This window comes from Malania oleifera, chromosome 8 (genome assembly GCF_029873635.1).
Source record: "Malania oleifera isolate guangnan ecotype guangnan chromosome 8, ASM2987363v1, whole genome shotgun sequence".
Classification (NCBI taxonomy): Eukaryota; Viridiplantae; Streptophyta; class Magnoliopsida; order Santalales; family Ximeniaceae; genus Malania; species Malania oleifera.
Genome location: NC_080424.1, coordinates 106,692,457 through 106,717,783, shown reverse-complemented (window position 1 = coordinate 106,717,783; position 25,327 = coordinate 106,692,457). Strand labels below are relative to the sequence as shown.

Sequence of the window (25,327 nt, the reverse complement as noted above, 5' to 3'; positions counted from 1 at the left end):
AATGTCAAAAAAAACCCTGCATTTAATTAAAATGAAAAACACAAATACATTGGAAAAGGTTATCCTAGGTTTAAGAGTTTGGAACTCGATCATTAAATTTGAATTTGGGGCGTTTAAAAAAAAAAAAAATGTAATAAAAAATTAATAAATCAAGGGCATGATTCATGAAAAAAGTTGCACTCGTAAGTATATATTTTAAGTCTTACATTTGAATTGTATGAGTTTATTGTAACCTTGTTAAAATTCGCATAAATACAAGTTTATAGTTCGAACTCTACCAACATGTCCAGGAGTTTGGATTTTGAATTTTTATGTTTTAATTTATTTACGTTGTATTTAGAAGGATAAATTGTGGACCTTAAATTTGAATTAGAATGGTTTTGAGCCAAAAAAGTTGAATTTGGGTATTTTTGAATAAAACATAATAAAAAATTTATACCAAGTGCCATCAAAATCGTGGACTCAACTCTTGAGAAAAATTACATTTGAAAGTATAAATTTTAAATGTGACATTAGAATTTGCATGAATTTATCGTAGTTTTTTTGAAATTCACATAAATGCAAACATAAAGTTTAATATAATATTAATTACATTTTGTTTAAATCTATATAAATACTAATATAAGAACTCTCTCAAATATAAAAATAGTACAAAAAGTAAATGAAATTTGTTCAAAATAGTAATTATTTTATGAAAAATGGAGATTCGGGGCACGTGCAGTGCACGTGAACAAAGGAGACGGGATGGCAAAGTGGCCGTCCGAGACACGAGGGAAATTCGGTTGGGTCGGTTTACTTTATTGCCGGAAAGAAAAGCAAGCAGCCCTATTTCCCGAAGTACCCAACGGGCAACGGCCCAAAAGCAAGATCGTTTCGTTTCCTTTCCGTTCTCGAGAGGTGCGTAGCGAATTGCGATACTCTCCTATCTCTTACTCTCCTGTACTCCCCGCCGGTGCTTTTTGGATGGAATCCTTGTCGTCATCGCAGACGACGCACAGGCTCCGGAGCCACCATCGTTACAGTCGTACTCCTAGAGGTTGACATTGCTCGTCTTTATCGCCTCAGGAGGAGAAGAGGAAGAAAGTGAAGTGCCGGTGGTGCTCTGCTGCTGCTGCTCCTCCTCCTCATTATCCTCCACCCCATGGCTTTCCGGCGGCGCCACCACACCAGCCACAGCCGCCTCCGCTCGCTGCTCCCCGCCATTTCCGCCATCTCGGGTGCTCTTCTCATCCTCTTTGCCTTCCTTTCCTTCCTCGTTCCTTCTCCCGTCGACTTGCACCACCGCGACCACCGCCGACTCGGTGTCCCGGTACTTTCTTTATCTCTCTCTCCATCACCGCCTCTGGATTCTGATCTTTTTTTTGTTTATTCATTAATTCAATGAGCTTGCTTTGTTCGTTCAGCTCAACAACGGTGTTGGCGATGCGGTGCCACTCGTCTCGGCGTTTCGTGTTCCGGTTAGGGTCTTATCTTTTCATTGATTTAATTTTTAGGTTTGATTGGATCTAAGTTCAGTTAATGTGATTTCTCGTTCTTGAGCATTAGAGTGGTGGGGGGAGATCGGATCGGGATATGTGGAGTTCCAGATCATCTGATTTCTACTACGGATGTAGTAATGCAAGCAACAAGTTTGCGAGTACGTATTATCGATTCTTTGTAGTGCTTCTGTTTTGGCTCGAGTGTGTTCTAGGTTTAATTCGGATCGCGGTTGGCATTTAGAGGGAAATAATTCATACTTCAATTTCTACTTCTTGAAAGCTTGATCTCAAAACCTTTCATGCAGTGATAATTAGGGTTTTGACATTTGAATATTAGAATTATCTTTATTATTCTGCAAATATAAAGATGGCTCGTTGTTGTATGATGATGCATTAATTTTGTTGGTAACGTGCCTAAAATCTTCTGAAATGTTGCTGTTATTTAAAATTTTTTTTCCCCCATCCATGAGCACATTAGTGTTTGATTTATTATTTGAACTGACTTCACTGTTCACACTGCAGAAGCAGAACATATTACACATCCTAATAGGTACCTGATGATCGCGACAAGTGGGGGCTTAAATCAACAGAGAACTGGGGTAATTATCAAACCTTGTACTCTGGTTAAAAAGCGTAAAAAAAAGCCTAGTTATGAAGCTGAAAGGAAACTTAGGTAGGATTAATTTTGTGGCTTGAAGCTGTATAGGTTACCAAGATGGAATTGGTTATTGTTTTAAAAAGTAATATGAAAATGCATGCTCAAGGACTAGAAAATGCTTGAACTTAGTAGTTTATTCTTTGCTTGTTTACTAAGTTTGATTTGCTGAATTTGAACTTTGAAACAAAGGAACTGTTAATTTTGAGAAACATATAGACTTGTATTGCAACTTCGGTGGGTTTTTCAGACCATGGTTTGCCCCTGCAACCCATGCTCAACCCTAGGAGGAAAACACTTTACTAGCATTAAACTGTTATGCATCTGATCTTATCTTAATTTCCTTTTCTTCGGTGGCTTATATTTGGTCTTGTCTTCCATCAGCACTGACAACCTGATATTTTTCATTTACCTTTTGAATTTCATAAGAATTTTCAATGTATATGGCAAGGATGAATTATGACTTTTTTATTAAAAAACTATGGCATGGAGGGGAGTGATTTTTGTAGCATTTACAACGTATGCTTAGGATTTATGAAGGCATGTTGGCAAGGAAATAGGAGCCAAAGTAAGTCCTGGAACCCTTGAGAGAGAGTGTTTAATGCTTGCCCATTTGCCTTTGGAGTGCAAGATTTTCAAGTTTGAACATCTTGGGTAGCCTTGTCATTCCTGAATGTTGAAATTTAAGAGGATTAGTGCAAGACATTGCAATAGTGGATGTAGAAAATGTTGTTTGGATTTTGTCACTGTTTGTGATTGTGATACCGTGTTCATTCCTATATTTATTAACTCACAATTAATTTATCTTCTCATTGTGTTCACATATATGGTATGCATCATAGAATTGGCTTATGTTGTAGCAGCATTGCAGACAGGGAAGTCATACCAGATACCTCATGGGGTGATGGGTGGTGGGGTTGGTGCCGGGAGCTGTGCTGTTGCTCTCTCTCTCTCTCTCTCTCTCTCTCTCTCTCACTCATGACATTGGCAATTGCACTATCTTTCTCTCTCTCTCTCTCTCTCAAAAGGGGGAAAAGAAAAAGGAGCAAAGATGAGCAGATATAACATTTTAGGAACCAAAACAGATTATTTTTTTGATAGCAGAAGAAGAGATTTCATTCATAGGTGAAGAATTTACAGAAAGGAGAATATGGCGTCCCCAAAAAAGTTCTGGAACAAACCAGAGGGACAAAACTTAAAAAACAACAAAGAAAGAAAAGTAAAAAAATCAAGTCAAAAGATTCCTTCAATCATGCTGAACTTCTGAAAACTAGTTCCCCTGGAAAACAATTCGAAAAGTAGAGCTTACTTTTGTTGTCCTCAAATCTTATCTTGATTTCTATCAACCTTTTCAAACATTATATTTTAAAGTATTTTGAGAACTTTACATAATTTATAATTCATTTAATATTATACAAAGACTGAAAAAAATGGTCTAGTTTGGTTTTGGCTGCATTATCTAGCACCTAAACTTCGAATCAACAACAAGTTGAGGTAAAGTTGTGATTCTTCAACAAAATATAACTCTTTAACTAACATATTCCTATAAAAAAAAAAGATCTTTAACTGATATAATGTTTGCTCAAGCTGGTTCCACAGTTAGAGGCTTTAATAGGGTAGAACTCAACTTTTCACCTCAAAAACTCTTTAACTGCCACATGTTGTCTCTCTCAACTCTCTGCAAACATTCTCATTTTAATTTTTTTTTGCTTACAGTCTCATTTTAATTGGGTATTCATTACTAGTGTCAGAAGAAGAAACTCTGAATTTTATGTTGAGGTTTTTTCTCACCTCTGAACAATAGATTATCATAACTAACACTCATACTTTGTTTTAGGATTTAATAGCTTTATGTATATATGCTTCATTTATACCTTTCCGCAAAATGATCTTGGAGGATCTTGGCGCCCCACCAACCTCCTCTCTTCCAGGCTCATGATAGCGTGATACTTGCAGGATTTTACTCAGATCACGCAGTAGTTCTCCCCCCTCCTATTCAAAAAGGCCTCGCAAAGCTAAAAGCAAAAAAAGGACCCTGTGCTGGCTGTTGAATTGCTTGTTACAACATATTCTTGATTCCTTTTACATACATATTGGGAATAATAAAAGGGTTTGGAGTAAGGGAGTTTAGATCCTTTTTGAGATTTCTCTTGTAAATCTTTTTTCTCCTATTTGACTCGCAACCCTAATGTGGATCCTTTTGGTTTGTACTCTTTGATCTAGAAAGCTAAAGCTCCCTTGAAAAAGAAGTTTTTATTGGGACTGCAATTCTTGATAGAATTAATACTAATGATGTGCTTTAGAAGAGAAGGCCCAATAAGCCCCTATCATTGGATGTTTGTGTCCTTTGTTTGAGAAGTGGGAAAACTTACTCACACTTGTTTCTTCTTTGTCCCTTCACTTTGGTTGTTTGGAATAAATTATTTGGTATATGTGATCAAGACTGGATTTGTCCCTCCACCTTGAAGGCTTTTTGCTCTGTCGCATTTAGAGGTTTTGGAGAAGGGAAGGATAGGAAGGCCTTGCGGGGATGCACTATTATGGCTGTTATTTGTGTGCTTGGTTGGAGAGGAATGCCAGAATTTTCAAAGGGGTGGCCACTGCTAATAATTTGGATTGGAGTAGTTCTTTTGTTGCTACGGATGTCAGCTAATGGCTGTTTTAATTTTTGTTTCTTTGGAAGACCTGCAGCAGGACTGGTGGGCTGTGCTTCATTGAGTTGTCTTTCAGATTGTGATGATCTTTTATTGTAATTATTTGTTATGATTTTAAAAGGAGGATTTCTTATTCTCCCAGTTTTTTCTTTTTATTTTCCTCTTCCTTATTCTTCTGTACATTCTTTCTCTTCTAATGAATTTCTTTGTTATCCAAAAAAAATCCTTACCACCAGACATGCCCATCTTGCAAGTTGCAAAGAGACTTGCACTTGCTTAAACAAAATTGAAAAAACTGCTAATTGAGGAAAATTATGTTAATCTTGTCAATATGTTACTAACAATTTATGTTAAGTTATTGATGTTGGGTGTGCGCCTCTTCAACAATCTCTTATTAATTATTATTATTATTATTATTATTATTATTATTCTGACTTTGGTGAGAAAGAGATTTATGACCATAATGATTTGTCGATGTTTTTTTTTCTTTCCACCCTGAATTCAGAGGTGGCAAAGGAGGCTGATTTGATTGCTCAGCATACATCAAGTTTGTATCTTCATTTTATTGTTCCTTGCAAGCTACCGTCAATGTTGAGAATTTGTGAATACTGTCCATCATAGTTAAATATAACCTATGACTGCAATGATGTTACCATTGTGTTGTTGCATAAGTTTTGATTGCATTGTTTTTTTTATTATGTTGGCAAGTCAGGACTTTTGATTTCAAACTTGCTATGCCTTTGTTTTGGCAGATTACAGATGCTGTTGTTGCTGCCCGAATTTTAAATGCTACTCTTGTTGTTCCAAAGCTGGACCAAAAATCATTTTGGAAAGATAGTAGGTTAGTCAGGAAAACAAGCATAAAGCTCTACCACTTTTTTTCTTATAATTTTTTTTTTTGCAATTTAAATCTTGTTCTTAGGTCTCACTTTTTTAATCTATCAAATTCAAGGTTTGCGCATTTATCTCTCTGTGTATGATGCCACTTTTTTCCTCTTTCCTGTGCAGTAATTTTACAGAGATCTTTGATGTTGAATGGTTTATATCCTATCTATCAGAAGATGTTAAAATAATAAAACAGCTCCCGAAAAGGGGAGGGAAAACTCTTACGCCATATACCATGCGTGTTCCAAGGAAGTGCAGTGAACGATGCTATCAAAATCGTGTACTACATGTTCTTTTGAAAAGGCATGTAAGTTTTCAGTTCCCTAAAACAATAGCTGCTTGTTTGTTATAACATTCTTGAAAATTGCTGTTGCAGTTCTAATTTTGGTTTCTCAGGTCAAATCTCACTTAAGCTGATTTTATTCCTTTTCTACTATTGCATATGCTTACATTTTTTGTTACGGTATTACATCAACCAAAATCAAGCAAATTGACTCGGACTAAACTTAATCTAGCACGTCTCCATTAAATAAGTTTTTGCTTTGGGATGATTTGCATTGGAGCAAATGATGGAATAATTTTGGAATTACTTTCCAATGTAAGGGAATGGAAAATAGAATAGAAATTAGGAGCTCGTGGAGTTTTCTTGGAGCATCTATGAGAATTGAAGTGCAATATTTGAAGAATATCTCTACAAAGTTAGAGCAAGGACCTTTTGGTACATTGTATGAACTTACGCTACTAGGTTCCATAGAAATTGATTTAAAATGTTGCTGATCGATTTGATACTTGTCTGAATTTACATCGATCCATACTCTCTGGTTGAAGAAAAAAAAAAAATGAGTCAGTTCCGTATATGTGGTTCCTACCTACTTGGCAATTCTCAAGAATTACTGGTGTAGTCTTAGACAACTTTCTTCTAGTGTCACAGATTATTATCTTAAATTTAGTGACCTCATTTGTTGGTCTGCTCTCAATAAGGAACCAAGAATTTTAATTTTGTTCAAGAAAGGATTGAGGGACGAAATCAGAAGGTATATAAATGTTTGACAATGCCCCCCTACTCTATCTTAGGCTTACCATATGGCTTTGGAAGCTGAGAGATTTCTCCAACTACTAACCCATTACCCAACTTCCTATTTTGAAGAATTTCATCAGTCTAAATCAGTTTCTCCATGGTCATGAGGTACTCCTAGATCCTCTCAAGATGTTCAAGAGAAAAATCAAATTGTTGAGGATAAACAATCAAATATTAGAAGTGCTGATGCAAATTGTTGTGTAATGGAGTATCATGACTATGTAAATGATTTGCATATTGCTGGTGCACACTGTTTTGATTCTTCTGTGAGCATGTGTCGTGAATCTTCTCAATGGTCCCAAGGTAGTCCTAGGTCCACCCAAGATGTTCAAGAGAAACTCAACTTGTTGAGGATATAAAAAATGCCAATGAAAATTGTTGCATAATAGAGTATCATGAAAACAGAAATGATTTGCATATTACTAGTACACAATTTTTTGATTTTTTTGTGGATGCGAGTCATGAATCTTCTCAAAATGAGGTCACAGACTTGTCTTTAGTGACCCTAAGCAATGTTGGAGCCTCTAGGTCAGAGATGGACCTTGATTTGTCACCAAACTTGATTGTTGAGACTTGCAATAGAACAACAAGATGAGTTGCCAATTACTAGGACAGATATGTTTGTCAATGACCTTGCTCTTCGACCTCAATGTTCCATCTCTCACCCAAAGAATGAGGAGCAATTGGCTGCTCTAGAGTTTGTTGAAAATTCTTTAATCATGGATCCTATTGTTGAAAATCCCTTTGAGATTATTTCTCCTCAATTTAGTAGACTTGTGCTTGCATCACTCTCATCTTCTCCCTCCACATTTTCCATAACCAAATATAGTGAAACATTGCCCATCATCTTAGAATGGAAACCAAATGCATATTTTCTTGAGCTGCCAATAGATTTGGATATTAAAATTGATTTCTTGTTTGGAGGAGTTGTTACTTTATCAGAGGACATTGCAGCTTTCTATGCTACTTGCAGTTGGAGGATCTTCTAGATACTCTCTAGTGGTGATTGATGATGCAATGCAGATCGTGCCTCCTCTAGATTTGCCTACATGTTTGACTTTATTTCCCACACATGGAGTTACAGCTACTATGCCATTACAAAACTCAAGGTTGAGTTTTTTCTAGCAAGGGGAATTTGAATGGAGAACTTTAGATGTTTATTTGGTAGCTAGGCCTTTTATTTTAGGTTGGGATATTTCTGGTTATTTTAGAAGTTTGTCTAATTTACATTTATTTGTGTTCTTATGTACTTTTGAGTTATTTTGTAATTCCTTTTATTGTTGGGGTTTTTATGTAAATATGTGTTAGTAGTAGTAGCGGTATAAGTGCTGGATGCATAAGTTACTGTACCGTTATTGTTTGGAATCAGTACTGCAGCCCCCCTCCCCCCAAGGGTGTATTCGAGTTGAGTCAAGTGACATAGTAAAATACTTGAACTCGACTTGAAAATGTTAAAATTAAAACTCAACTTGAACTCGATAAATTTCATAATTATTAAACTCGAACTGACTTGGGTACAAGTTCATAAAACTCGAGTTTGATTTGATTATAAATTAATATTAAATACATATATTGCACATATAATATTAAATATTTTTGTAAAATATATTTTATGTCATACATAATATAAAAATAATAAAATTAAAAAGCTCATTTAGGCTCCAAACCTGAGTTTGAACTCGACTTGTTAAAATACTCAAGTAGCTCGAATTTGACTTGTTAAAATACTCAAGTTGCTTGAACTCAACTGGGACTCAAGTAGAATCGAGTCAAGGCAAGTAAGGGGACCAGTCGAGTTCGAATAGTTTGTGAGTAAGCTTGTCTCGCTCCCTGCCTCCCCCCCAAAAGGCTTCTTTTTCTTCCTTTCTCATCTCTATTCTGGTTCTGTCCTGCTGCTTCTTGTCCTCCTCCTTCTCCTAGCCCTCTCAATTCTCTCTCCATATCTAAATTATTTCATTTGCCCTACATCAAGGTGGTTATGAAATTTCAATGTTAATGAATATGTCACTATCCCAAGATTCAAATATAAAACGATAACAATCAGCAACAAGCATAGCCCCCTCTAGGTGGAGTCTGCTAGATAAATCCTCTTCTGCCATTCTGCTCAAGGGTGATATATTGAGAATGATAAGTGCTGTCAAATCTTTGCTCACTAACTTGGTTCAAGTTAATCTAGATCTTGCCCTTCCCACTGCTGCTAACAACCTCTGATTCACCACTTCTCCATTAGTGTATTATTTGGTCAACATTGCAAGTATACAAACCATATTATTTAGTGCATAATTAGATGAATATTATTAACAATTTTCTAGCATGTTGTTGACACTGAATAACTTGATATTTGAATAATATATGAACTTGAAAATCCATTTTTGGAATATTTTTCTTAGTGCTACTGAATGAACATGTTTTCTGGGAATCAAAGTGATAAATGACTCTACTCAACACATACTTTTGTTCCAAGTATTAGGAGTTTGTTGCATGTCCAATTTATTTGTTGATTCATTCTCGTAAGGCTTTGGAGAAAAAAAGAGGGTTATGTTGCATAAAGCAAATGGAGTTCCTGTTCTTTCCTCCTTGGTAACAAAATTTAGAGAAAGGATGAGAGCCACACTTTGTTGGCAGTCAGTGAAAACCTTCTTGTGAAATTATAATGACCGAGTCCACAAATTTTAACCAGAGCACTGTAACTCATCTTGTATAGTTGAGATCAATCTATGCATGGTATTTGGAAAATAGACTGAATGGTTTTCCTTCTTTTGACAGGCTGTTCAGCTCACAAAGTTTGATTACAGACTCTCAAATAAGTTGGCGACAGATTTGCAGAAGCTGAGATGTAGAGTTAATTACCATGCTTTGAAGTTTACTGATCCCATACTTGAAATGAGTAAAAAATTGGTCAATCGTATGAGGATGAGAAGCAAGCATTACATTGCCCTGCATCTTAGGTAGTCTAGTTATTCTCTTTTCCCTGCTGGTTTTATGGTAGTATATGGTTTATATAGTCTTAGTTTCTTTTCTACATGCATTATAAGTGAACCCAGTGAAAAATGGTACGGTCTTATTTCATGGTCATGTTCTTCCCTGCAATCAATTTAATCTAATGGAGTTACTTTCCTGCATGCGCTGTCTGTGATTCCAACTACCAGACTGATAGTTAATTGCGCAGATTGGACTGATTTAATCATCATTTTGCATATATCATTTATTTACTCAATACTCTTTCAAAGGTGGAGAACAGTACGGCCATACTGGCTATGAAATTGTGCTCTTTAGTGTTTATGATCTGTTGACCATCATGGAAGGGGAACTTATGTTTACAGCATAGTGAAGTTGAAGTTAATGGCTATATACTGTTTCAACAAATTGCTGACCTTTAGCATTAAACATGTTTTTTGATGGATCTGGATGCTTTCTGTTGCAGGTTTGAACCTGATATGCTTGCTTTTTCGGGATGCTATTATGGTGGGGGTGAAAAGGAAAGGAAGGAACTGGGTGCTTTGAGGAGAAGATGGAAAACTTTGCATGTAAGACTCCTATTTTCATGTTTTACAAAATTTATCTATTCTGTGCCCTCAATTCTGGTCATAAATTTCTTAGATAATTATTCTGAAACTTCAGTCTTTATGGAGTTGATCAATAGCTGTCAACAGCAACAGCAACAGCAATACAGCAACAACAACCAAACATCAAGTCCCACTAGGCAGTATCGGCTGCATGAATCTTCTTCCACCATTCTGCACGATTAAGGGCGATATTCTCTACAAATGGAGGGCTGTCGAATCCTTACTATCACAGTCCAAGTTATTTTAGGTCTAGCCCTCCCCCTCTTGCTGCCTATAACATTAAATAGCTCACTCCTCCTCAATGTGCGTTATTTGACGTAAGTTGCGAGTTCCAAAGCATCGTATCCACCCTTCACTTATCTGCTACAAGTGCTTTTATTAAGTTACCATAAATATGTTCATTCCTTAATTTATCTTTGAGTGATAACTTTTTTTTTGGATATGTTAATTCTTTGTTGGTAGACATCCTGATCCATTTAGCATAGCTGGTGCTATAATTGCCCCTATAGCACTTTACTTTTAATTTTAAAGGTATTCTACAATCACATGACACACTTAAAGAGCGTCTTCATTTTATCCAAAATACTCAACTCAATGTATTCAATGTTCTTCAATTACTCCTTTAGCTTGCTTAATGGATCCAATGTACTAAAATCTACATGAGAATAATTTCTTGACTAGGTTTAATCTTTTCTTCAATATTACTCCTAAATGACAATTTACATTTCATATATTCCGTCTTATTTTTACTTGTCTTAGACCCTCTTGATTTTAAGCTTCTATTCATTCTAACTTTGATTCTACTTTACCTCTAGTTTCATCAATCGAGGCAATATCATCGACAAACAACATGCACCATGGAACCTTATTTTGGATATCCTTTCATCCATTGCTAATGCAAAAAGATAAGGACTCAAAGCAAGCCCTTGATGTACACGTTAGTAGTTTGAACTTCCCTAAACTCTTCTCTATAGTCCTAACACTATTTTTTCCCTCTAGAACCTACCAAAAAACTACCCTTGATATGGCCATATAGGCTTCCTTTAGGTCTACAAAAACCATATGCAAGTCTCTCTTCTCTTCTCTAAACTTTTTTCATCAGTTTTCTTAATAGATGTATGGTTTTAAAAGTGACCTCAATAGATGTATGGTTTTAAAAGTGACCTCATTGTGAAAACCAAATTGATTTCTTGAAACCCTCATTTTTAACTTTAAGTCTTTGTTTGTTTGCCCTTTCTTAAAGTTACAATATATGACTCATAATTTTAACTCCAAGATAATTATTACAATGTTGAGCATATCCTTTATTTTATAAATAGTTATTAAAGTGCGTTTCCAAACTCAGCCTCTGATGCACTTGATGTCCTAATTTTTTCACACTCGGCCAGTCCCAAGCCTGGGTAAAGGAAGAGGTTGCGTTAGGTAGCTGATAGCTAGCGCAAAATTTGTTAGATCACTATGATATGAATCTTTACCGAATACTTACTGGGCCGTCCCCTACGAGCGACGTGTTGCACTTGTACCACTTGGGTGTTGCAAAAAGTGGGCGAGGGTGGGCTAGGTCGTTGCCCAGGTACGGTGTCAAATATGCAAGGGTTCCTGCATCATTCTAGATGTGGGCAGGTAAACAAGTTTGTTCAGGAAATTGGGATTAGATTAGCAACTAAGAATATAGGGACACTTGAGCATAAAAACATGGAGATTGTGGACACAATGATTAGAAGAAGAATTAATATAATTTGCCTTCAAGAAACTTGGTGGGTGGGGGAGAAAGCTAGAGAAATTCATAAATCAGGATTTAAACTTTGGTATAATGGAAAAGAAAACCATAAGAATGTAGTAGGAATTATTGTAGACAAAAACTTAAAAGATAACGTTTTTGATGTAAATAGAGTAGGGGATAGAATAATAAAAATCAAGATGGTATTAGGCCAAGAGATAATAAATATCGTTAGTGTTTATGCTCCTCAAGTAGGCTTAGCAGAAAATCTTAAGAGACAATTTTGGGAAGATATAGATAGTATTATACAAGGCATACTAGGGACTAAGAAAATATTTTTAGGAGGAGATTTGAATAGACATGTTGGAAGGGATAATAAAAGTTATGGGAGGATACATAGAGGTTATGGATATGGAGGCAAAAATGAGCCTGAGGAGATGATCTTAGACTTCGCTATGCCATATGATTTTAGTATAATGAATACTTGCTTTAAGAAAGAACACTTAATAACCTATAAAAGTGGACAAAATAGAAGTTAAATAGATTTTTTTTTTTTTTAACTAGGAGGGTGGATCGTTTATCATGCAAGGATTGTAAAGTTATTCTAGGTGAAAGCCTAACCACACAACATAAAGTCTTAGTGTTAGATATATTTATTAAATATGGAATAAAAAGGATAAAATAAACCAGTGTAAGAGAACTAGGTGGTGGAACCTCAAGGGAAAAGTATAATAAAATTTAAAGATAAAATGATCAAAGATGGGGATTGGACTATAGTGGATGGGATAGATACAAATACTCTTTGAAGTAAATTAGTTAACTCTATTAAAAAGATAGTAAAAGAGATTTTAGGTGAATCAAGGGGAAGATTCTCGAATAGCAAAGAAAGTTAGTGGTGGGATAAAGATGTCTAAAAAGCCATAAATGCAAAAATAATTTCGTATAAAACGTGGAAAAAATGTAGGAACATGGATAACTTTGAAAAGTATAAGGAGACGTGAAAAGTTGCAAAAAAGGTTGTTAGTGAAGCTAAATACTGATCATTTAATAGTTTGTATGATAGATTAGATACAAAAGAAGGTGAAAGAGATATATTTAAACTTGCTAAAGCTAGAGAAAGGAAGAGTAAAAACTTAGGAAATGTAAAATGTATAAAAAGTGGGAATGATATTATCTTGGTTAAGGACGAAGACATTAAAGAAAGATGACGAAGTTACTTTAGTAAGTTGTTTAATGAAAACCAAATAGAAGGCTTAAACTTAGATTTGAAAAATGGGGAAAAGTCTAAAAATATGAGATTTGTTCAGAAAATTAGAATTAACAAAGTTAAGTTTGCACCAAAAAAGATGAAAAATGGGAAAGCTGTAGGACCAGATGACATCCCAATTGAAGTTTGGAAATGCTTAGGTGGTAACAGAATTATATGGTTGACTAATTTATTTAATATAATTATAAAAATTAAGAAAATGTCAGATGAATGGAGGAAAAGCACTTTAATAACTATATACAAAAATAAAGGAGGTATTCAAAATTGTAATAACTATCATGGAATTAAACTTATGAGACATACGATGAAACTATGAGAAATGGTAGTTAAATAAAGATTAAGGTTAGAAACGAAAGTCTTAGAAAATCAATTTGGTTTTATGCCTTAGAGATCTACCACAAAAATTATATTTCTTTTGAGAAGATTAATGGAAAAGTTTAGGGAATAGAAAAGGAACTTGCATATGGTATTTATTGACCTAGCGAAAGCATATGATAGGATACCTAGGGAAGTTTTATGGTGGGTTTTAGAAAAAAAAGGTGTATGTAGTAGCTATACTAATGTCATTAAGGATGTGTACGATGGAGCAATGGCTAGTGTAAGAACTATAGATAGAGAAATTAGAGAATTTTCAATCACCATAGGTGTATATCAAGGATCTACTTTGAGCCCTTATCTTTTTGCTTTAGTGATGGACAAACTGAATAAGAGTTTTCAAAATGAGGTTCCATGGTGTATGTTTGCAGATGATATTGTATTATTTGATAAACTAGGGGCGGAGTGGAGGATGAGTTAGAATTATGGAGAGAAGTTTTGGAATCTAGAGGCTTTAAGATAAGTAGAAATAAAACAGAATATATGAAATGTAATTTCAGTAATAGTAGGAGGAATATTGGAGACAAAGTTAAACCTGATGATGAAGAAATAAATAGCACTTGTAGATTTGGATACCTTGGATCTATTATGAAAGTTGAAAGAGAAATTGAAGATGATATAATGCATAGAGTTAAAGTAGGTTAGGTAAAATGGAGTAGTGTTGAAGTGTGCGTTGTGATCGTAGAATTTTCTTAAATTTAAAAGGGAAGTTTAAGAAGACGGCTATAATACCAGCTATGTTATATAGATTGGAATGTTGGGTGACGAAGAAACAGAATATCCAAAATGTAAAAGTTGCCGAGATGAGAATGCTTAGATGGATGGGTGGTATTGCACTGAAAGATAAATTAAGGAATGAATATATTCGCTGTAAGTTAGGCGTAACTCCTATAGAAGATAAGATAAAGGAGGGATGACTCAGATGGTATAGACACTTGCAACATAGGTCACATAGTGTGCCAGTGAGGAAGAGTGAGTTAGTTACTACGGGGGGCAGTAGAAGGGGTAGGGGTAGGGGTAGACTAAAATAACTTGGAAGGAGATAGTAATGATTTAATATCCTTGAATCTGTCAAAGGAAATGGTCCATGATTGCATAAATTGGCGGAAAAGGATTCATATAGCAGACCCCACCTAGTGGGATCTAAGGCTTGGTTTTGTTGCTGTTGTTGTTGTTATTAAAGTGCGTTTCCACCATTCTTTTTGCATTTTCTTAATTCTTACATTTTTAAAAAAATAAATTAGCTAATCATGTCTTTTATCACCTAGGCATTCTGAACTTCAATTGGGATGTCATTCTATCCAATAGCTTTTCCATTTGTCATCTTCTTTAATACAAACTGAGCTTCAATGACTCAAATTTTGTTGAAAAAATCTCAAATTTTTAGACTTCTCCTCATTTTTCAATTGCAAGTTTTAGCCTTCTTAATTGTCATTGTTAATGGTTATTTAGTCATTTAGCATTATTATTATGTGTTAAGAGTTTGGTTAGTAATAAGTGTGAGTTAGTAAGGATATTATGGTCATTCCAATTGTACTTGACGTATATTATAAATAGAGGGAGAGACTTATCATTGAGTTTCGGTCTTCCATTTTACCCAATTATTCAACAGTCATTAAATAGTTTATTATAATAAGTTTCCCATCTTTCTTTTATAACTTTTTATTTAACTAAAACACCATCACCCAATTCATCCTCATTTGTTATACATTTCTTTCTCTAGCTCTAGCAAGTTTAAATATGTCTTTGTCCCTTCTCTTGTATCTAATCTAGTCTAAAGATGAGAACAAGACACTCTCAAGCAGAGAAGGAAGGCAAAAGAATAATAAGCCAATAAATCCTTCAATTGCACTTAGCATCCTCAAATCAAAAGCCCTTGTAACAACCCACACTAAAAGGCCAGAGAGCTGCCAAACACCATAACTTGTCCCTAAGTAAAGGTAAGTTCTGCTTCAACCAAATTTTCCACAAATAGCAAATAAAGGACATCTGCAGAACCTTATTGGAATCCTTACTTTTCCCAAATCCTATAAAATAGATGCTCGAAATCTCCTCAACCAACTTCAAACACACTCAAACCTCCACAAATAAACCAAAAACTGTATTCCATACCCTAAGCAAATGAATTGTGCGAAAAAAAGGGAAATAATCTTTGAACTATTACCATGCAAAAAGTACATACCAGGAGACACAGCCTTAGGAGGCCTCCAAATGAATGCGTAAATCTTGGAAGGCTAAAATTCTTCCAACTTTAAAATTATTTCTGGGAGGCTAAAACCCCTTCCAAGATTTAAGCGCCCCAGACCCAATTTTAAAACCAGACTGGTGAACAACTTGATTCACTTATTTGTAATATATTTTATTATCTCTCCCTGTATGGACCTCCTTGCTGCACCACTAAGCCTCCTCACGCTCCTTATGCCATTGCTGCTGAGACCTTACATCAGTTGGTGTGGGTAGATTCCTCTCTCTTTTTCTCTCTTCCTCTCGTGCAAACGAGAGGTAGAGTGCTACTTGAGTCTTGTTATTGTTGTTGTTGTGTTTTTTTTTTTTTTTTTTGTACCGGTGACTGGTGAACAACTTGTTGAAGTTACTAAACTTGTCGGAGTTGTTGGATTGGTGGCTCAAATCAGTGTTCGAACTGGTGATCTCAGCTTGACATCATGTATATGTGTGTGTGTGTAATGTTTCTCTAATCTAAAATAATATTACAAAGATATGTTGGTCATAATCATATATTAGTCAACTACAGTAAATTATTTCTACCTATAATCTAAATACAATTTGTACTTCTATTTATTTATTAAAAATATTCTTGAAAGTTATTACTATTATCTTATTAGTCAAACAAACATTGGAAATAAGATTTTTTATTCAACTAGAAAATTACTTAAGTTGGTGTGCATTTATATAAATTTCTTGTTCTGTATATGCGCTAAGTAAATAAGCAGTCTACTGTGGCTGGTGTGGTGGTAACTTGCTCTCTTCTCCTCCTTGAGGTTCAAGGCTCAAGTCTTGGTGGCAACAAACTCATTACTATGCTTTAGTAGAGAGACAGGTTGACCCGCTAGCGACCCTTGCTCAAGCCCGGTTTTGGCTAGATCAGCCGAATCAATCTAGGTACGCAGCTGAATCAGTTCTTGAGTGGTAACCTGACCAATGCTCTCAAATACAATGATGAAGGGGAAAAGACTAATTAGACCTCGCTAGGTGACTAAAAAAGGACTTACTAGGATATCCACTTGAAGACTCCCAATCCCACTAGGTGACTAAAAGAGGGCTTACAAGGATATCCACTTGAAGACTCCTAATCTGACCCCGACATCCTGATGTAGTGCAGAAATATAAAATCAGATATAGATAGAGAGAATTGAGGTAGAATTAAATGAGAGAAACAGAGATGAAGAGGAAAAGACAAATAGACCTCACTAGGTGACTTAAAAAGGCCTTACAAGGATATCCACTTGAAGTCTCCCAATCACACACCCTGACATCCTGATGCAGTGCAGAAATAGAAAATCAGATATAGATAGAGAGAATTGAGGTAGAATAAGGAAGAGAACAGAGAGATGAGAGAAGAAGAAGAAATAACAAGGGAGAAGGAAAGAAGAGGCTGTGGAACAGCACTGAGAATATAGAAGACAGATAGAACAGATATTAGAGACAGAAAAATAGTTTAAGACAGAACAAAAGGGAGAGTTAGAGACAGGGAACAGAGAATAGAAGGGAGGAAGGAGGAGAGGAGAGGGAGAAACGAAGTATTTACAAAGTATCTTACTGATACATTACAAAAAAAAATACTTATACCCCAGCATTACGACTAAAACAAATATTTATAAAATAACGCCAACTAAAACATATAATTACAAAATAGTCCTACAGTACTTAAAATACAAAAAATAGACCTAAATTAACTAAACTTCTAAAATGTTGAGAAATTTTCCCAGACTAAAATAAAAATCCTTCTGCATTGGTGGTTCTTCATCAACCTCCCCTTATTAAAAAAACTCAACCTTGACTTCTGAAATGTCGTAGTAGTGTTAACTCCATGAGTGGTAACAAATTTGAATGTGTAGGCAAATCAAGAGGTACGGAAATTGCACGTAGCATAGAAGGCTGCAATGTCCTCTGATAAAATAATTAGTCCTCCAAACAAGATATCGTTTAAATGTCCAAATCAATTAGAAGCTTAAGAATATATGCATCTGGTACATATTCTAGAATGGACTATGTTTTACTAGTTTTGGTTAGAGAAGTTGTGGAGGGAAAAGATAGATCTGAGGGATGGAGGCACATTTTTTTTTTTTTGGGGGTGGGGGGGGGGGGTGTGGGGGTAGCAAAAGAAGAGATTTCATTAATTGCAGAAGAATTTATGAGGTGGAGAATAAGACATCTCCTGTCAAAATTCTGGAAAAATCTATAAAATGGAACTAAAAAACAAATATAAATAAATAAATAAATACTATGAAATGTCAAAACAAAAAATTCCTCCAATCTTGCTGGATTTCTAAAAAGCTAGCTCCCTTAAAACATCCAAAGCCAACACACCATAAAGAGGCCATGTATTGAATCTTTTCCCAAATCAGCTGCCTATTCAATTTTTCCTTGAAAAAATCTGTGCATTATGGTCCAACGATTATCCCCACTGCACTGCGAACAAACCACATTTCCAAAGAACAAACCTATCCTTCTTTCTTCCAAAACCCTCAAAAGAAATTGCTAACATTCCTTCCAGCGACAGTGGACAAACGCAAGCTTCTCCCAACACGCCAAAAAATTTAGTCCAGATGCTGCAGAATTCAAATAACAGATCACACAAACATTTGAAGATAAGGCCTTCAAAGGTATCCTGATTTGCAACAGATTATTATTAATGAAAGCCTTAATCTATGAGGGGAGCTTTGGCCTTCCAGATACATGAATATAGAGGAAAACAAGAATTAGAACCAGTCAAAAACTCAAGAAAAAGATTTACAAGAATAAACCCCTGAATGATCCAAGAAACCTGAGGGCCGGCTGAATCAACCACGAAGAAGGAAATAATACTACCCTGCTTTGAGCTCAATTGAAAGAGACAAGGATAAGATGTGGATTGAACATCATTCCCCAACTACAGGTCTTTCCAAAAACGAATTCGAGAACCCACCCCCACCACAAAATTAATATGCGAGGAGTGAATAAGGGATAATTCTGAGAAATAGATCTCCAAAAACTCTGAAGAACATCGCAAGCTAATTACTAGATGGAGAAATAATGTCGAAGGGTTTTTTCAACTATAGGATCCATGATTAAAGAGTTTGCAACAAACTAGGGAATAAACCAAATTTTCCTTATTCTTTGGGTTAGAAATAGAAAATTTAGGTTGAAGAGCAAGGTCATTGACGAACATAATTTCCTGGAAGTTGGCAACTCATATTGAAGTTCATTGCGATTCTTAACATCCAAGTTCAGTGGAAAGTCAAGGTCCATCTATGGCCAAGAGGCACCAACAGTGTTTCGGGTCACAGAAGACAAGTCTAAGGCCTTATTTTGATAAGAAGATTCATGACTCATGTCCACTGAGGAGCCAAAAAATTGTGCATTATTGATATGCAACTTATTTATGTAGTCATTGACATCTGATTGTTTATCCTCACCAATTTAAGTTTTCCCTTCAACATCTTGGGTGGGTCTAGGATTCCTTTTTGACCATTGAGAAATTGATCTAGACTAATGAAACTCTTTAAGATTTAGTAGTGTTATGGGTTGTTAAGTGTAGAAATCTCTCAGCTTCCAAAGCCATGTGGCCACCCTTAAATAGAGCAGTGGGATGTTTTCGAATTTGCAAAATAATATGCTTTCAAATTTCATCCGAATCATCCCTCAAACCCTTTATTGGGCATAATCATCACTCTAGGTTCCTCATAAGAGCACGCTGACAAATGGGGTCTCTGAATTTAAGGTAATAATCAGTGAAACTAGAGAAGCTATCTAAGACTACATAATTGGTTGGCTAATTGCTTTCTGTATGTGGGGTATATTTATCTCTCATTTTAGATCAAGTAGTAGTAGGAGGTTCTCCACGATAGTATTTGTCCCTTCCAAATTTTTGCCAATATTGCTTGTCTAAACCTAGAAATTTTGATTTAGCGAAGTAGATACTCCAGTTGTCATGCAATTTATACCAATTAAAAAATATTTATTTTTATAGCAAAATAAAATTATATTAATAAGAGGAGAATTTACAAGAGGGAGAATGAGGCATCTCCCAAAGAAATTCTAGAAGAAACCAGGAAAAAAAAAAGACTAAAACCTACAGAAAAAGGAGAAAATCAACAAGCCAGCACATTCCTCCAATCTCTTTGAATCTCCTGGAAACTATTTCTGAAAAACCAAAAACCCCAACCAATTAAAATAATTCTCCATATCATCCAATCAATCTATAAGAAAAACTGAGGACTTGAATAACGATCAAAATCAGAAGGACACAGGTTTTATCAATTGTTGAGAATTGCAAACTGGGTGAAAATTAGATATGTGGAATCGACTCTCATCTTCATTCTTTAAACCAGAGAACAAACATGGACTGGTGCAAATTCAGTCAAGCTCCAATCTGGTGAGTGACATTAAATCAATTTCTATGGAGTCCAAGTAGCACTAGTTTATGTAATCTTACGAAAGATCCTTAGATGCTTATAGATGCTCCACTGATAAACTTGAAAAATGGTGCTGACCCACTGAATTTGTCCTCCAAAAAAATGTATCAAATAATCAAAGTTGGATTTCTTCAGACCATCATCAAAACCTCATGAAGGAAATCAAATTTATCACAGTAAATTTCAAAATACTACAGTTGAGCCTCAATCCGAATGCTGGCAGACCTTCAAAACATAGGGATTTGCATTGACAGTCAAAGATCTTGTAGTATAGGTAAACAATCTCAAATGCCAAGTCAAAACATCTCAAAAAATTCAAAATATTGTGGCTAAATTTGATTTCTCGAGATTCTGAAAAATGCGGAAGAGCTGGCAGTTTCTCCATGTGTTTTTCTGGTGCGTGAGCTATTGGGGCACTGGTGAGGAGCATCAGGCATGGTACTCTGGCTGGTAGCAGATCAGAGAGGGGTGAGTCTGTTGGTGATGGCTGCTTGTCAAGAAAACAATGGGTGTGGGATATTGGAAGGACTGGTTGGAAGATGTTTCTCCAGACTCTGGGGCTTTACCAGTGATTGGACGGGTGATGAAATTTATAGGGATGCTGGGGAGCTGTTTTTAATGATGAGGAAGGTGTGATGGAATAATGCCTAGAAGTTAGGGTTTGTCTTTGAGGGGCATGCCTGTAATTTTCAATTTTCTGGCAATGAACAGTGCTGTCTGTGAGGGCTTCAAATGCCATTGTAAGCATAAAATTTCCCTAATCTGATTAGAAAAAATGTTGGTAGCAACGGAGATGCTGTAAATTTTGTTTTGGTTTGTGGAAGAATGTATAGCAGTGGAATATTGTGGAGTCGAATCAAAGTGGCTTTCGTACCAAATTTGATGTAGGACAGATAAGAAACAGAATTAAAGAGATTGACTTGAGGAAGAGGTATAGAATGAAAGAGAAAAGAAGAAGATAGAAGAAGGGAGAAGAGATAGGCTGATACATATAGACACAACAGAGGAGAAAGTCAGAAACAGAGCAGCGGAAAGAGATAGAAAGAAGAGTGGAAAAAAGAGAAGAAGAAGAAGAAGAAGTTAGAAGAAGGGAGAAGAAAAGAAAACAGCTAGGCAGATTCATATGGACACAACAGAGTAGAAAGTCAGAAACAAAGTGGGGGAAAATAGACATAAAGAGGAGTAGAAAACTGAACAGAGAATAGAAGGGAAGAAGGAAAAGGAAGGAGGAGGGAGAGGGAGAACCGTAAAAGAAAGAGAGGGAGACGAGTCTGGAGTCTGGAATTCAAAATTGACCTAATTTTTCCAAGCTAAAATAAAAATCTTAGCTACAATATATTCACATAGAGTTCTCCATTTTGGTATTTGGCGGTTCTCCATCGCATCCCTTCTGTCAAAGAAGAAACAACAATCCAACACGACAAGCAAAGAAGAATGCTTCTCCAGGCTACGTCCTTATCATTGACTAATAACATTTTTTGCATCTTTTCTTGTCTTTTTATATGTTTCAAAGTTTTCCATGTTTTTATATTTTTGCCATGCCTTAAACAGCACCAATTCTCTTTTTGGATGTCTTGAAACAATTAGGATTTTTATCCTAATCACTTTTTGGATGTCTTGATCCCATCACCAATTCTCTTTATTAGGCGAACAGCTTCTCCTAGATTCACCTAAGATCCACTTTGCCATCTCTTTAATAGAACTAGCTATTATACTCCAAAGAGTGTTTTGTCTATGACTCTACGTTATCTCCTATTGTCAAGTAGCCATCCTTTTATCCTTTTATCTTTAAATTTTACTACATTTGCCCCTTTATGTTCGGCTACCAAGTTCTCTTACAATGATCTATCTTACCATTTCCCATTTTTAAATGCATGTCTTAACACTAGTACTCTATGTTGTGTCGTTAAACTTTCACGTGAAATAATTAAGCAATAGCTCTCATGTTTCATTTTTATTGCATAAATTTAATTTTTACCATGCAGCTAATGCATATTTTGTGTGTTGGGAATTTTAATCTTACAATACATGAAAGAAAATGCATAGTTGTTAATATATTATACACGATACAATATTTGATAGTTCTATTTGCAGTTTTTTAACAACCTTGAGACATTCGGGCACATGCGTGAAATGCACGTGTTCGTCTGATATTCAGTCTTGATTTGGATTCCACAACAAGTTGATAATTTCTGAGCTAGTGTATATGGCATACACAACAGATTGAGACTCATCATTTATTTGCAGAAAAACAACCCAGATAAGGAAAGGAGGCAAGGAAAATGCCCACTCACTCCAGAGGAAGTTGGTCTGATGCTGAGAGCACTAGGATATGGCAGTGATGTTCATATTTATGTCGCATCTGGTGAAGTATATGGAGGGGAAGCGACATTGGCTCCATTAAAATCTCTCTTCCCAAACTTTTATTCAAAAGATTCTATAGCCAGCAAGGAAGAGCTGAAACCTTTTTCTGCCTTCTCTTCTCGCATGGCTGCACTTGACTTCATTGTCTGTGATGAGAGTGATGTATTCGTTACCAATAATAATGGCAATATGGCGAAAATTCTAGCAGGACGGAGGTATTCTACTTGATACTATTATTTTAATTTGTATTTTTAATTCTTGCATCTCATGGATGAATTGGTAATTCAACTGCAGGCTTGTGATTTTCATTTTCTGTTGCAGGAGATATTTTGGACATAAACCTACTATTCGTCCCAATGCAAAGAAACTATATCGATTGTTCTTGAGCCGAGGTAATATGTCTTGGGAAGCATTTGCTTCTAGAGTTCGTACACATCAGAGAGGCTTCATGGGAGAGCCAAAGGAAGTAAGGCCAGGTAGGGGTGAGTTCCATGAGAACCCATCCTCCTGTATATGTGAAGTTTCCGAGGGCAAGGCAAAGAAAGACTCGGATCCTAGAAAATATGGGAAACGGAATAATGCGACGAAAAATGATGATGGTGAAGCTGTTGAAGATCAAAATGTTGATGATGAGCCAGAATTGCCAGACCAGGACTATGATGATCGTAATGACCCTCAACAGAAAGGTCTCTTTAATGGAACGGGTCTAGATTACGATGGGCTTACCTCAGAGGAGCCTGAGTGGGAAGAGATGCTCTCGGACTGAGTAAACCATTGTTTATTTTTCTGAAGATGTGTTTTGTTGTACCTAATCCCATTCTTTTCATAAAATTCTTTGGTCCCTTCACTCCCTCTTGCCAAAGCTCTTTTTTTTTTGGCTGAAAGACTATGATATGATCTTTCCTGTATATAATTCCAGTAGCCGTAGAGTAATACATCAACCAATTTTGCAACACAACCACAATGTTCGGTTGATGACATGACAGTGAACTTTGAAACGAGTTGCTGCTGTAGAAGCAACTCTGAATTGGGAAATCTGAAAATGCTCTTGCTCGGAAAAAGGTGCAGATAAAAGTGCAGCCCCCATGCTTTGTAGAGTTCTAATTTCAAGAGTGCTCCCTGAATCTCCATGATGCAAGCCTTCAGCTAGCTGAGTGCAGAATTATTAAACAGGCCTGTTGGTATTTTATTTTAGCTGTAAAGTTCAAGCAAGGTGTTCTGATAAGCCCAATGTGGAGCGGCGTTCTGGCAGGGGAACAAAGGTTCCTTTTAAAGGTTACTGCAGATTGAATCGCTAATTGTTACAGACGATCTTCATTTCTCATTGATTATATTTTAATGAAGATGAGTGGTTTGCATTTGTTAGAAATGTTACATAGGGGATGGTATAAGGCCCCGTTTGTTTGTGCTTAACAGCCTCTGACCGGACATGTGGCTTTTTAAGAAGTTTGAATTTATTGATTTATTTATTTATTAGCTAAACATTAATAAATTAAACTAGATTCTCAAAATTACCCCCCCCCCTTCCAATTTTGTGTTATGCTAAATTAAATAATATAGGGTATTTTGAGACTTCACTTAAACATTCACCTAGAATTTCCTTAAATTTAAACAAAAATTATCTCTAATTGAAAAGAAACACGGCAATTTTTCATTAATAAATTAAATTCTTAAATAATCTGTAAATGTTGTCTTAGTTTATTACGAACAGAAAATTAAATTCCTCAAATAATGTCAACTCCGCACCTATTTTTAATAGTTACTCTAATTTAATAATAAAATATTTAAAAACAAAAAAAAAAATAGTGCAAAGCGTGAAGTAAATGCTCCATAATAGATTTTGAGCCTTAAAGTGCCTAATTAAAAGGGGAGATTATTACTAACTTATTAAGATTATTAACATTTTAAAATAATCAAAATACTATTTTACTATTTCTATTATTATTATTATTATTATTATTATTATTACTGTCATTGTTTGCAGGCAAGGTGGATGAATGTGCTAAAATTCAGTACTTTGGTTCAATAATCTCTTAATTGGTATTAAATCAGATCCGACCGCACAAAGATTTTTCATTACTTTTACACATTGGTCACTGAAAAATAAAAAAAGCAATCAACAATGCTACGAAGTTTCACTCATGCCTCTCATCACCTTGGAATTTATAATTGAGTAAAAAGTCAGAATTTGGCTCACAAATTTCAGCTAGTCGTTGCATTTGATTTTCTCTAATGCGCACACATACTCGGTTGGAAGACTATTCTCAAAATGCCCACCACCAACCAATCATGTTTCCACATGGGATACGCTACTTTTCTAATAACGCAAAATATTTCAAGACACATTTTCAAGTTCTAATATTGACAGGAAAGGATATGTTGCCAATGGAACCCAAAAAACATAGTGCCAGAATCGGACTCACCAAGTTCTGCGTGTTCAGTGACTGCTTAGAGGCAGGAAACCCCAGCAACCATTGAAAGTATAAGCATGCTCCAAATTGATCTAGTGCAGAAACACAGTTCAAGCTTCAAAGAGGGAACTCGAAAATCTTATATGGGATGTCATTTTGTTCAGTTCTTTTGATTTTTAACTTTTTCAAATAAATGTTGAAAATTAGAAGAAAGAAAGTGGCAATTTTATAATTTTAAA

At 35.6% G+C, this 25,327-nt stretch overlaps 1 protein-coding gene across 2 annotated transcripts; it reads left to right on the top strand.

Annotated features, from left to right (window-relative positions):
- The first annotated feature begins 814 nt into the window (after positions 1-814).
- On the top strand, positions 815-24,046 carry LOC131162187 (O-fucosyltransferase 16). Of its 2 annotated transcripts, none has more exons than XM_058118389.1 (10): positions 815-1,309; positions 1,404-1,457; positions 1,546-1,636; positions 2,001-2,077; positions 5,540-5,628; positions 5,796-5,979; positions 9,517-9,698; positions 10,175-10,277; positions 22,561-22,892; positions 22,972-24,046. In XM_058118389.1, exons 1-10 carry the CDS (start codon positions 1,142-1,144, stop codon positions 23,441-23,443), a joined length of 1,752 nt encoding a protein of 583 aa, XP_057974372.1. In that variant the 5' UTR covers positions 815-1,141; the 3' UTR covers positions 23,444-24,046. The 2 variants fall into 2 exon arrangements, with proteins under 2 accessions (XP_057974372.1, XP_057974373.1); XM_058118390.1 differs by having other exon boundaries at positions 817-1,309; positions 22,999-24,046.
- Positions 24,047-25,327: the final 1,281 nt, after the last annotated feature.